We start from the raw sequence: 13,524 nt of genomic DNA, 5'->3' as shown, positions 1-13,524 counted from the left end.
TTTAGATACACTAAGAATCTTCTAGAAAAAGAAAAGGCTGGCATTTTACCTAACATTTATTAAAGCACCTAAATTTCCTATTACTAGTATGCAAAGGGCACATTCAAAACAGACTACACACTCAGCACAAATCAATGCTCTAGTGAGCCACTTTTAGGGATGGTAATATTTTGATGCCCTTAGTTGTGTGCAGGCAATAAAAGGCTGAAAACCCCTGGTCAACTATCTGCCAGGAACTTTATCAAAGGCTCTACCTATATCATCTAACCTTGTGGTTACTCCTCAAGATATATGTGCTTTACCCTATTTTATAAAAACAAAAAACAAACAAACAAAAAAAAACCTGAAAGTCAAAAAGATGAAATAATATGCCCAAGGACAGTCTGGCTCCCAAACCTGGAGTTTTTCTCTAAACCTGACCTCTATACCTTTTCCTCTACACCTCTTTCTTCTCTTATTTACACTGACTCACTCACCATTATCCAGAATCCCGACTATTCCACATAGCTGCATTTTCATCATCATAGATTTCCTAAATGCCAAACCAAGTAACCCTTCCTTATTTCCTTTCTTCTTAATCCTCAAGCAGGGGCCAACCCTGCTGATTGTTCCTTCCTTCCTGAATCTTACCTCCCCAGAGTCTGGTACACTGCACTTCCCTGGTCCACCTTTGCCAGTCCTCTGGTACTCTCTATCTCTGCTCATCTCTTTCCATACTCCTTTCTTTATACTTATTCATTTACTCTCTTAAGGCTGCTACTATTTCTCACGTACCAATGAGTAATCTGGTTCTTCCCTTCAGTCAGGGCATCCCGTTTATAATGCTCTCACTCTAGCCACCTCCCAAGGATCACAAAAGTGCTACTTCTCTCTGGAATCCTCTGAGAGCCCTTGGCAACCACTCTTTCTCCTGCACTCACCTTACTTCCTGTCAACCCTGTTCATATGGCACTTAGTCATGTATTGCACTGTGGCAACCCTTATTTTTTATTATTGTTAAGCTTTGTAGAAATATCACATCTCTCCAACAGATTATAATCTTAAGAACAAGGACATTAGGGTGCTTGAGTGGCTCAGTTGGTAAGGCATCTGACTCTTGATTTCGGCTCAGGTCATGATCTCAGGGTCAGGGGATCAAGCCCAGTGTTGGGCTCCATGGTCAGAAGGGAATCTGCTTGAGATTGTCTCTCTCTCTCCGTCTACCCCTCTTCTCCAATATGTCTCTCAAATAAATAAATAAATTAGAAAACAGAGGCCTTTTCCTAATATATACCGTTTTTATTTACACCACCTGAGATCATGACCTGAGCTAAAGGCAGACCCTTAACCAACTGAGCCACCCAGGCACACCCACAATCATGATTTTGACACTAAATTTGATACTCAGCTTGGAAAGATTCCATAGGAAATCTTAGGAGGGGCCTACCTAAGAGCTGATACTCTGTACCTTATGTATCCCTCCCCTTGTCCTTTCATTGATAATAAACAGACTAGGACACAACCTAAAGAGAATAGCTTTAAAGGTCAAGAAAGAGAAAGTGGTACTGTTTACCCAAGAGAAAACAAAGTATATACTGCTTCCTTTGGGATTTGTGGGTGTAACAGTAAAGGTTACCATAGGACACAAGTGTATAGGTGGAGGAAAAAAGTAAAGAAACAAAAAGCCCTCCTGCTCATTTTTTTTTTTTAATCTTCATTGAATTCTTTAATTGAGCTGTTACTTGAGAGCCTTCTCTGTGACTAACACCAAGCCCAGAGCAAAGGAGTTTACAATCTGGTGCTGAGATGGACATTCATAGTACAGTGAAATAGGGGCGGTGACAGAGGAACAAGCAAGGTGTGACAAGAGTGCCTGGGAATAAGTGTCTAATCTAAGCCTGCTGGAGGAGTCAGCACAGGCTTCAAACTGACATTAATTATTACTTAAGCTGAAGAGTAGGCAGGGCCAGATCATCAGGGGCTTTTTATGTGATGGCAGAAACTGTAACAGGAGCTCTAAATAGCTTAACTAAGGAACAACTCTACCAGGAGGACCAAATGGACCATGGTTTTCCATTAGAAAACATACCCTTGGGTAAAGGGTTTCCTCACAAATCACACCACAGTCAGCAAGTGTCTATCATGTGCCAGACACTATGCCAAGCACTGAGAATAATATAATGAACAAAACAGACACAAAGTCCTTACAGAACTTACTAAGAGTAAGACAAGCATAAATGTTGTATGAATACATAATTATAAATTATAATAAAGGAAGAGTTTTTAATACGGTTTATCTAACTATGAACAAATATCAACTTTTCTCTAATTTTCAGGCTGAATTATGAATTTATGAAAATGTTAAATTGTCTACAATTTAATTTTAAATTCATCAGTGTAGGCAGTGCGATACACACACATACACACACACACACACGGAGGGGGGGCAATTAGTTAACATTTTGAGTTTGGGTTTTTTTTTTTTATCACTTTCTAAGAGCAGATGATGAAGGCCCAATCACACTATCCTAAAATGACCTCCAAATAACATTCTCTGAATCTGCAGTATAGATCTTGTGCATCACCTAAGGGATATTACAAATAATATCCACTGATGAAATGAGTTCAAGAGCCAGATTGGCTGGAAATTGTATACTGGACTCCCACACTGGCAGAACAAGTTCTAAGAACTGACAAACCCAGCCTTTAGTGGCACTCTGTGCTATCACTTAACAGTGGACTTCTGCACCTGATCTAACTGGATGGCTAGCTGAACCCTCATGTCAGAATATGGATGAACATGGGGCACCTAGGTGGCTCAGTCAGTTATGCATCTGCCTTCGGCTTGGGTCATGATCTCAGTGTCCTGGAATGGAGCCCCACATCCTCTCTGCTCAGCAGGGAATCTGCTTCTCCCTCTCAGTCTCCCTCTAAGCTCTCTCCCCAACCCCTATTCAGATAAATAAAACCTTAACAAAAGAAATTAGAATATTTCTGAATGTGTCTCAAGCAAAGCTTTCATGCAAGGTACCTGACAGAGCACCTAAAGAACACAGAATTGAAAGTTTACCATGCTTACAAGAACAAGTTCTACAATTAGGTTTGTGCCTACCTGCTAAGAAACATCCCTATGTGCAGTTGACTTCAGTCTGAGACTTGCTTTCATTCTAACCTCCCAACAGGTAGGAGAGATTATGAAAAAAAGAGTACCGACAATTCTTAGCTCTAATTATTACAGACTGAGTAAAGTCAATTTGAAAACTAAAAACAGCAGCATATTTCTATGATCTTTTTTATTTCTCTTAGAAACATAGGCATTTTCTGGGGATCCCTGGGTGGTGCAGCGGTTTAGCGCCTGCCTTTGGCCCAGGGCGCGATCCTGGAGACCCGGGATCGAATCCCACGTCGGGCTCCCGGTGCATGGAGCCTGCTTCTCCCTCTGCCTGTGTCTCTGCCTCTCTCCCTCTCTCTGTGACTATCATAAATAAATAAAAATTAAAAAAAAAAAAAGAAACATAGGCATTTTCTAATTTTCCAAAAACAGTTTAGTACAAAAAAACTTTTAAAAAGCTAACCACCTATGAATAAGAAGCAAAGAGAAAAAGTGTTGTGTTTTTTGAAAGATCAAAAGGAGAAACTTACCTAAAATACAAGAGTCTGGGGAAAGACAAAGACTGGGAGGATCCAACGGTATGGTCATACTGAGGGTCTGATCTAGGAAGTAAAGAGTCTATTAATGATTGAATCACAGCATAAAAGTATGCTGCTCCCTATGTAGGAAAAGTTCTGCTGCATTTAACTTGTCTGCCTTTATTCGATCTATTTTAATCATCTCAAAGATAACTGGTTAAAGACTTGTTTTCTCTAAATCTTTAATATAAATTCAACTTCATTCTTAGAAAGCATTATAAAATTTTTAACACATCTGAAATATCAGAGATTTCAACCCAACTCCTGCAGGTAAAATCCTCAAATAGTCCTTACCAGCCATACAAATCTTTACCTTAGAGTAATCACAGGGAGAGGTGGTGATGAGAGGAGTTTCTTAAACTGATGTGTACTTATAACTTCCCCATCAAAGTTCACTTCCCACATCCTGGAGCCAGGGCGAGCACAATATATTAGGGGTTGCTGGCCTGCAGAACATCTTCCAGGGAAGAAACAAGCTCCGTATTCTCCATATCTTTCCTTGCTTCCAATTCTCCAAAATTTTTCTCTAATCCCCAAAAAAGGCAAAGAAAGCATGTTTACTTATAAGAAAGTCAAAAACAATGGCACTACAAATCAGCATGGCCATAACAACTGCACCCAAAACGTCCTCTCTCTATTCACATTAGCAGTATACTGGAAAAAACAGTAGCTTGGAAAGGCCAAAATAGGGTTCTAGCTTTGATTTGCCATTAACAATTTCTGTAACAGGAAGCAGATCACTTCACATTAGTACTTAGTTTATCATCCACAGAATGAGGGGCTCACAATTAATATGAAGGCCCCTTTCAAATCTATAAAATGAGCGCTAGCAAATCATTACATAATCCTTAAATCTTACTGTAAAGTTATTTTAAAAACCCATTCCAAATCACCTTGTAAAAGGTTCTTTGGACACTCCATAGCAGCTACTAAGCTACCTCTCCAACCCTGTCTTCCAGGCACTCCCCTTCTACAAACACCCAGCAAACTCTTCACTCTGTCTCAGAATGCCAAGTCCTTCTGAAACTCTGCAACTTTGAACATTCTGTTTCCTTATGACTACAGGAGCTAAATAGACAAAAGAGCCTAGTATACTGACTGGGAACATGAAAGGTGATAATGTGAGGATGTTCCTTCCTAAAAACTGCTTCCCTCTTTCTTCATGGCTTCACTTAATCATTCTTCCTCTGAGAGACTCCTTGATGCCCATAAGCTGAATTACATGCTTCCCAGGGCACTTACCTCATTATATATGGCAATTGTGTCTATTTCAACAATAGAATATGACTTTATTTAGGACAAAGGTAATTTCTTATTCTACTTTAGTTGAATTCCCAATGTAGAGCCCAGCATCTGGCCTACAGAAAGTCCTAACTACTCTGTAGTGCTTCCATGTACTCTAACTCTTTGATTAAAAGAGAATGATTAAATATGCCGTCCAGTGTGAATTTACAAGGTGACCTTAGATATAATTCAATAAATATTATCCCTGTACTTAGTTGTTTGATAAGTAAAATGTAACTAACTATAAGAACTCTGCGTACCATGAGAACATGGATGTGAAAGTGCTTTGAAATGTATACAGAGCAATCTAAGAAGTTATGGATTTATTACTTATGTTCCTTATTGGGAGATAAAACATATTTCTTGCTTACTTTATATCCTCTATGGTACTTACCATAGTGCTAAGGTTTCAGATGAGTGCAATGAATGTTTGCCGTGTGAACACACACAGGCAACTCATTCTTACTCCTATGCTCATTAACCTTGCTTACTACATTTTCAAACAATATATTACAGGCACAAAGCTAAGTATTTCATATATGTTATCTTAGTTAATCCTTAAAACTGTCTCTACACTCTGGATGGGGAAATCAACATTTACCAAGGCCTAAAGAGTATCTGAGCCAGATTTTGAAATCATATTGTCAGGCTCCATTAGTCCATGTTCTCCTCACTAGACCCTAGTTCTTTGTTTCTATTTCCTCTGTTCCTTCCTGGGACCCACCTTGCTCATCAACAATACTGAGACAAAGTAGTCAGTGGCTGGCAGGAGAAGGAAATACTAAAAGCCCCGTTTAAAAAAAAAAAATGCTGGGGTGCCTAGGTGGCTCAGCCGGTTAAGCATTGGACTCTTGATCTCAGCTCAGGTCTGGATCTCCAGGTTGTGAGTTTAAGTCCCTCACTGGGCTCCATGCTAGGCATGTAGCCTACTTTAAAAAAAAAATTGCTGCTTGTTGGGAGGGAATATAGGTTGAAACCAACAAAATTATTTTAAACATAAATGAATTTTTAAAATTATTGTACTATCCATATCCCTCCAAACTGAATTCTAGTTAACAGAAAGTGGGTACTTGGACTTTGATGGAACTGGAGGGTATTATGCGGAATGAAATAAGTCAATCGGAGAAGGACAATCATCATATGGTTTCACTCATATGCAGAATATAATAGTAAAAGGGACTATAAGGGAAAGGAGGGGAACTGAGTGGGGAAAAATTAGAAAGGACGACAAACCATGAGACTCCTAACTCTGGAAAACAAAGGTTTGTGGAAGGGGTGGAGGGTGGGGGGATGGGATGACTAGGTGACAGGCACTAAGGAGGGCACTTGACGGGATGAGTGTTATCCTATATGTTGGCAAATTGAATTTAAATTTTAAAAAAGGAAAAAAAAAACAGAAAGTGGGCATTTCTGTAAGTTGTTATTTTAGCAGCAGAATCTATGTTATTCTCATAACCAACTCTAGCCACATCCCTGTGAACCAGGAAAATGATTAGCAACTCCATTGCACGAAAGAATAAATAAACCTCTACTTATTTTAGCTCTTTATTTCAAAAAGTCTATCATATGTCTTTCTAAATTGGGCCCATTGGTAAACGTGAAAATCTACAGGTGAAGAATACTTAGGAACTTGGTGAGGCTAATAAAAATGTTACCAAAATCTCAAGTGTGGAATTAATGGCCAAAGATTCAACGTCAAAAGGTGTTTTGGGGAACTGCAAGGTAAGAGCAAGGGCAGAGAATCAAGACAGAAAGGTTCTAGTCTTGCCTGTCTCTCCCGAGCTGTGCAATGTCAGGCATGCTCTATCACTCAGGATGCTTAGGCTTTCTGATCTGCAAGAATGAAAGAGTAACACTAGATGATCTCCAGTTCTCCAAGTCTAATTTCATCGCTGATCTGAAATAAGTCAGAACCAAGTATATCCTCCTTCCCACTAATTCCATATAAACTGGCCACTTGCATCTCAAAGCCTTGCCTCTCTGCTGTCCGGCTAGGTTCTCTGCTATCAGGCACCTGCCATCCTACTATAACTGGTCTCTTTTCCATGTATCTTTCTAGTCCAAGAAAATAAATACAAAGTATACCTTCTCCCCAAACTTCCTTCTACCATCCCTGACTCACATTCCTCCAAACCTTTTATAATAAACAATCTCCTGCTTTCTAGAATAGAAACTTTCTAATTGAGATGTGTGAACCTCTGGAAGTACGTAAAGACTTTCCAAGCCTGGATAGTTTTAAGGAAATCAATTTTCAAACCTTGATATACTATATGTATACCTTCTTAAAACGACCTGAGAACCCACTTAATTAATGTGACATTGGGATCCCTGGGTGGCGCAGTGGTTTAGCGCCTGCCTTTGGCCCACGGCGCGATCCTGGAGACCCAGGATCGAATCCCACGTCGGGCTCCCGGTGCATGGAGCCTGCTTCTCCCTCTGCCTATGTCTCTGCCTCTCTCTCTCTCTCTGTGACTATCATAAATAAATAAAATAAAATAAAAATTTAAAAAAAAAATAATTAATGTGACATTTAAGGCTGTCACTCTCACTGTGGTGCCAATTTAGCAACTTGATCTTCCCCAACTCGCCTACTTAAGTCAGACTGGCAAGTTTTTAAATATGCCTACTTTTTCCTCACTTTTCCCCCAAGAGGCTGCTCCTTCCTGCTAAAATATCCCTTCCTTCCCCTCTTAGTTCAAATTTAGCCTACCAAAAATCATCATCAAAATTATTTAAGCTGCCTGGTGGGTTCATTGGAGTTCAATAGACAATTTTCTTTTATGTGTGTTCAAAATTCTCTTTCATATTTATTTTTTTTAAATATTTTAATTATTTATTCATGAGACAGAGACAGAGGGAGAGAGAGAGAGAGAGAGAGAGAGAGAAAGAGAGAGAGGGGCGAGAAAGGCAGAGACACAGGCAGAGGGAGAAGCAGGCTCCATGCAGGGAGCCAGACATGGGACTCGATCCCAGGTTTCCAGGATCAGGCCCTGGGCTGAAGGCGGCGCCAAACCGCTGAGCCACCTGGGCTGCCCTTTCATAAATATTTAAAAGAGTGGCTGGTCCTGAAGAATATGACAGTGGGAACAAAAAGAATAACCTGTGAAAATTTCCCTGCAGTGAGAATAACTGAGTAACTTCAGTATAGTGATACACAATATTCATACCAAGTTGTTTCCTATTATGTTCTAGTGTTTCATAGTTACCTGTAATACGCCATTCACTGAAACTTTGGCTCCACCCTTGAGATTTCGGTAAAATACCTGTCAGCTTCATAAAATTCATAATTATTCTTCACCTAATTTTACCCATTAGTAAAATTCTATTAAACACACAACAAATCTAAACAACAACAAATTCAATCAAGGAAGACTTCCTGATTCCTCATATTGAAACAGGCCTTTGTCCAGCCTTCCCTCATGGCACTGTGACCACCCTTCATGGAGTAACTGAACATCTGTCTTAGTCACTCACAGGACTGCTCAGTCTCCTATCTTTCCTATTCTTTAACATCAGCTTGCACATAGCTGGGTCCTCATTAACATCTGTATTACTAAACTGAGGGGTTTGGGGGCAGCCCCGGTGGTACAGCGGTTTAGCGCCGCCTGCAGCCCAGGGCGTGATCCTGGAGACCCTGGATCGAGTCCCACATCGGACTTCCTGCATGGAGCCTGCTTCTCCCTCTGCCTGTGTCTCTGCCTCTCTCTCTGTGTGTCTCTATGAATAAATAAATAAAATCTTAAAAAATAATAATAAAAAAAAAAATAAAAAATAAAAATAAATAAACTGAGGGGTTTGGGCTATATGACTTCTAAGTCTCTGAGAGTTCGAGAATTCTGCATAACCTATGACTCATGGTTGGTCAATATACCTCTCAGTGTCACACAAGAAGGATCGAGTAAGTGAAGATATAAGTAGTTTTCCATCCAAATAATCCAACTGCACAACACAGGAGTCAACTATGGTTATTGTCTGAACAGGAAACATCACAAAGGCAGCAGCTGCCTAAAAGAGACATGACAAGGAAAGAAAAATCACCATTACACAGATGTGTAATCTTCTCTTGACCCTTTCAGTGAAAATAACCTTAGATAGCAAAATAAAAATTTTAAATGGGCCAAAATTTAATTTGCCTATTAGGATATCAAAGCTTCACTCATTTAAAAGTTGTGAAATACTTTGTTACATAACTGCAAAAGACAATTCTTAAGGCTCTGTTTCTGGTTATCTAATCTTAAAGGCTGGAATGACAAAGATGAAGCAAGTTTTGGGACATGTGAAAGAGAATTTTTTTCACACGGAAGACAGAACTTCTCCCTTTGGAAAAACACAAATTAGGGCTATACCACCTGTAAGGTTCCAACTGTATTTGGGATGAAAAATATGTTAGAAATCAAGTGGTAACTTTGATGTGGGTCACCATGATCAAATCAAAAGAATGTGTGTTAATTAAAATAAAATAATTTAGCCAATGGTAGTTAGATTTCTTCTTTCCTGTGAAGATCCTATATGGAATAAACCAAGCTCCCCACTATAACAATTTTGGAGAAGAGGGACAGTAAGAAGTTGGTCTGCCCTCTTTAATGAGAGCCTGGAACATTCTGTTAGGGTAATGTGAAACTTAACCCTTTTACTCCAACTTAGGAGGAAGCCTGGGACTATACAGCTAAGCACAATCCAGGAGGTATCTTTAAGGTTCAACTTACAGTAAGTTACATTCATTCTGAGAAATAATATACCTAATCTCATAAGTTTCTTCTAAGCAGGAACCAGGAGAATAGGAGCCTGGACAACTGATACTATTTGTATGTTTCCCATTTTGTTCACACAACTAACAAAGAGGCATCTTATCAGGATGCCTGGGTGGTTCAGTTGATTAAGCATCCAACTCTTAGTTTCAGCTCAGGTCATGATCTCATGGGTCCTGGGACCAAGCCCTGTATCAGGCTCTATGCTCAGTGAGAAGTCTTTGAAAGATTTATTCCCTCTGTCCTTGCCCCCACTCACTCACTCTCTCAAAAAAAATAAAAAAAGGAAAAAGGCATCTTTTTTTTTTTAAGATTTTATTTATTATTTGACAGAGAGAGAGTGTGTGCACGCACAAACAAGAAGGGGGAGCAGAGGGGGAGAAGCAGGCTCTCCACTGAGCAGGAAGCTGGATGCAGGACTGAATCCCAGGACCCTGCTATCATGACCTGAGTCAAAGACAGACACATATCTGACTAAGCCACTTGGGTGCCCCAAGGCATCTTATCTTTATTAATAGCCTAATATTAATGCTTAATTTAAGTGACTCATACAGGTGAATTACAGAATACTGTAACAGACAATGTACAAATAGACAATGTCACAAAAGCAACCCTGCAACAGTATCAAGCTAAACCAGGCTACTTACTATATGGACTACATACAAACAAGTCTCCTCAAAATTAATAGTCAGGCTCTAGATCAGTCTCCCGAGAAATATAGTACGTAAAATTGTGTCCTTCAATTGAGATTCTGTAAGACAATATCGTATATCTCACTTAAATACATAAAGAACTGGACTAGCTCTTACCTTTGTTTGTTTAGAAGTATTAAGTCTGATGGCAGAAACTTTCCCCATATGATCACCTACAAAAACTCTAAGAATAGCTGTATCCCAACAGAGAGCTGTAACTTTTCGGCCTTTGTGCTCTGAAGACACATAAATTCGTTCTGGTTTCCCACGACGCTCCTGATTTAATTCCCAAACAACTACAAGACCTTGACTGCAAGAAAATGAGTCACGGAAGCAGATTTTTGGCAATGGTGAAAACGGTGCAATTTCTTTGTTTCACAGTATCAATTTTATTAAATATACATAATTCCTATTCTTCAAAAAAGAGAAAGTAGAAAGTCAAGGTACTAACTTCCTTGCTTTAAGTCCACCAATCTAGTATGAGAATTTAGATGTTCTACATTATGTTATCTTTCTCTTTTAAGGTCACTGAAATGTTGTTGCCTTACACCAAACATTTTCCATAAACCATAGGGTGACCGTGAACAACTATCTGTCCCAGTTTGCTGGGAACTGAGAGATTTCCCTAGGACACAGGACTTTCAGGGCTAAAATTGGGACAGTCAAAGGCAAACCAGGATGGCTGGCTACTCTAACAAACACACAACTACATCTATCAATTTAAAATGTATTTAGGGGGGGCACCTGGGTGGCTCAATCAGTTAAGTGTCTGATTCTTGATTTTTTCTCGGATCATGATCTCAGGGTCATGAGATGGAGTCCTGCATGGCATCAGACCCCACATTCAGTAGAAAGCCTGCTTAGGATTCTTTCTCTTCCTCTCTTTCTGCCCCTCCCCACTGCTGGCATGAGCACTTACTCTCTCAAAAAAATAAAATAAAATATATTTAGAAAACATAAGATAATTTTAAAGCAGTTTCTCACCTGGTAGCTACAGCAACATAATCATCATCATGTAAACAACATGCAACCTGAGAAATTGCACCTTCCTAGAACACAAAAGGAAAAATATTGGGCTTCTGAAAAATGCTAATTTTTTACTTTTTATCTCAAGATTTACATTCTTCTTTTACTCCAAATGATTATTCATAATGGGGAAATTCAAATTTATGAAAGATATTCCAAATAGCTTATGACAGGACTACCCTTAATCTTACCCTATGTGAAAGAAAAAGCCTGTGCTTCCAGCCTTCCTTCTGAATGAGATTGAGTCCTCCTCCTGAACTGCCCAAAGCCAACCATTTTCGAGATACAGCTATGCTGGTGCACTAAAAACATGTAAACAGACAAGCGTGAGATCATAGTCACATAACCAAATTAACTACTGGAAATAAATACTTAGGATCTGTGTTGCAGGTTCCTCCCCCACCCCACTCCTTGCCCTGTAGGATACCACATAATCGCACTCATCCTCTCATCCTAGTATAATGAAACATTTGGTTCTGAACGTTTAATTGAATCTCAAAATGACTGAATAGGCTCAATTGTACAAATGAGTCATTTTCCCTTAGCAAAATCCAGTAATTAGACCATTCATCTTTTGCAAAATTGGCTAGGTCATTCCAATGCTTACCACAAAGACAAAAGATCAAATAAGTCTCCAGGGGATAAAGCAACTGCTTTAACCATTTACTCCCTTGAATCATTTTTAGTCTACATAATTATAATTAACATACAAACCACCTATAGCTTTTTAGAACAAGTAGGACTGTAGAGGACGCAGATGCACGTCACTGTGCTGTTATCTCTCCCTCAACTCTCAGCTTGCTGATTTCTTTCTTTATCCGACAGAAAAAAACAGTGGTCTTGCTGTGCCCAATAATACCCTGCAGCAAAATTTGCTGCTTGGCTGATGAACAGACCCTCCCAACCCTCTGAATCTTGCTTTCTACCACAGAAGCTGGAAAACCTAAATATTCATTTACCCAGTTTCTCTTGGAAGCTAGAGGGAGCTATGTAACTAAAATCTAGCTAATAAGGATAAGGCTACTAGGCTTTCTTAGAAAGGTTTACCTTATTAGGTAAAAGGCAGAGTCTGAAAAAAAGAAAGCCTTTGGGGAACAATGGATAATAATATAATAATAGTAGGGGACTTGAACACCCCATTTACATCAATGGACAAATCATCTAATCAGAAAATAAACCAGAAAACAGTAGCTTTGAATGACACACTGCACCAGATGAACTTAACAGCCATATTGAGAACATTCCAGCCTTAACAGCAGAATACACTCTTCAAGTGCACATGGAACAGTCTCCAGAATAGATCACAAATGAGTCCACAAAACAAGTCTGAACAAATCAAAACAAAATCAAAGTCATACCATACACCTTTTCTGACTGCAATGCTATGAAACTAGAAATCAACCACAAGAAAAAATTTGGAAGAGCACAAATACGAGATTAAATAACATGCTACTAAACAATGGATCAACCAAGAAATCAAAGAAAAAATAAATTACATGGAAACAAATGAAAACTAAAACAACGGCTCAAAATCCTTGGGATGCAGCAAAACTAGTTCCAAGAGGGTAGTTTATAGCAATACTGGCCTAACTCAAGAAGCAAGAAAAATCTCAAACAACCTAACCTTATATCTAAAAAAGCTAGAGAAAGAAGGATAAAACCCAACCAAGCAAAAAGGAAATAAAGATTAGAGCAGAAAAAAAATGATAAAGAAACTAAAAAAAAACAATACAACATATCAATGAAACCAGGAGCTGGTTCTCTGAAAAGATCAAAACAATTGATAAACTTGCAGCCAGATTCACTTAATAAAAAAGAAACCCAAAAACAAAACAAAACAACAACAACAAAAAAAACACCCCGAGAGAGAGAAGACCCAAATAAACAAAATCACTAATGAAAGAGAATAACCAACACCACATAAACACAATTATAACAGAGTATTATGAAAACCTATATGGCAATAAACTGGACAACTTAAAAGAAATGGCTAAGTTCCTAGAGATGCCTAACTTCCCAAACTAAAGGAGGAAATAGAAAATTTGAACAGGCCAATTACCAGCAATGAAACTGAATCAGTAATCCCAAAACTCCCAACAAACAAA

The 13,524-nt window shown here is 39.0% G+C and overlaps 1 protein-coding gene across 3 annotated transcripts in view; it reads right to left on the bottom strand.

Moving 5' to 3' along the window:
• HPS5 (HPS5 biogenesis of lysosomal organelles complex 2 subunit 2) overlaps positions 1–13,524 on the bottom strand; it is a 44,338-nt gene that overhangs the window by 19,957 nt on the left and 10,857 nt on the right. For all 3 annotated transcript variants that reach the window (XM_055317913.1, XM_055317914.1, XM_055317915.1), the window contains 6 exons: positions 11,611–11,721; positions 11,378–11,442; positions 10,511–10,703; positions 8,825–8,958; positions 3,983–4,195; positions 3,622–3,693 (listed from right to left, as the gene is read on the bottom strand). In XM_055317913.1, the coding sequence (XP_055173888.1) occupies positions 3,622–3,693; positions 3,983–4,195; positions 8,825–8,958; positions 10,511–10,703; positions 11,378–11,442; positions 11,611–11,721 (788 nt within the window). The remainder of the gene's footprint in view (positions 1–3,621; positions 3,694–3,982; positions 4,196–8,824; positions 8,959–10,510; positions 10,704–11,377; positions 11,443–11,610; positions 11,722–13,524) is intronic.

This window comes from Nyctereutes procyonoides, unplaced genomic scaffold (assembly GCF_905146905.1).
Source record: "Nyctereutes procyonoides isolate TBG_1078 unplaced genomic scaffold, NYPRO_anot_genome, whole genome shotgun sequence".
Classification (NCBI taxonomy): domain Eukaryota; kingdom Metazoa; phylum Chordata; class Mammalia; order Carnivora; family Canidae; genus Nyctereutes; species Nyctereutes procyonoides.
Note: the sequence above shows the minus strand (reverse complement) of the source record. Positions and strands in the feature narration are given on the sequence as shown.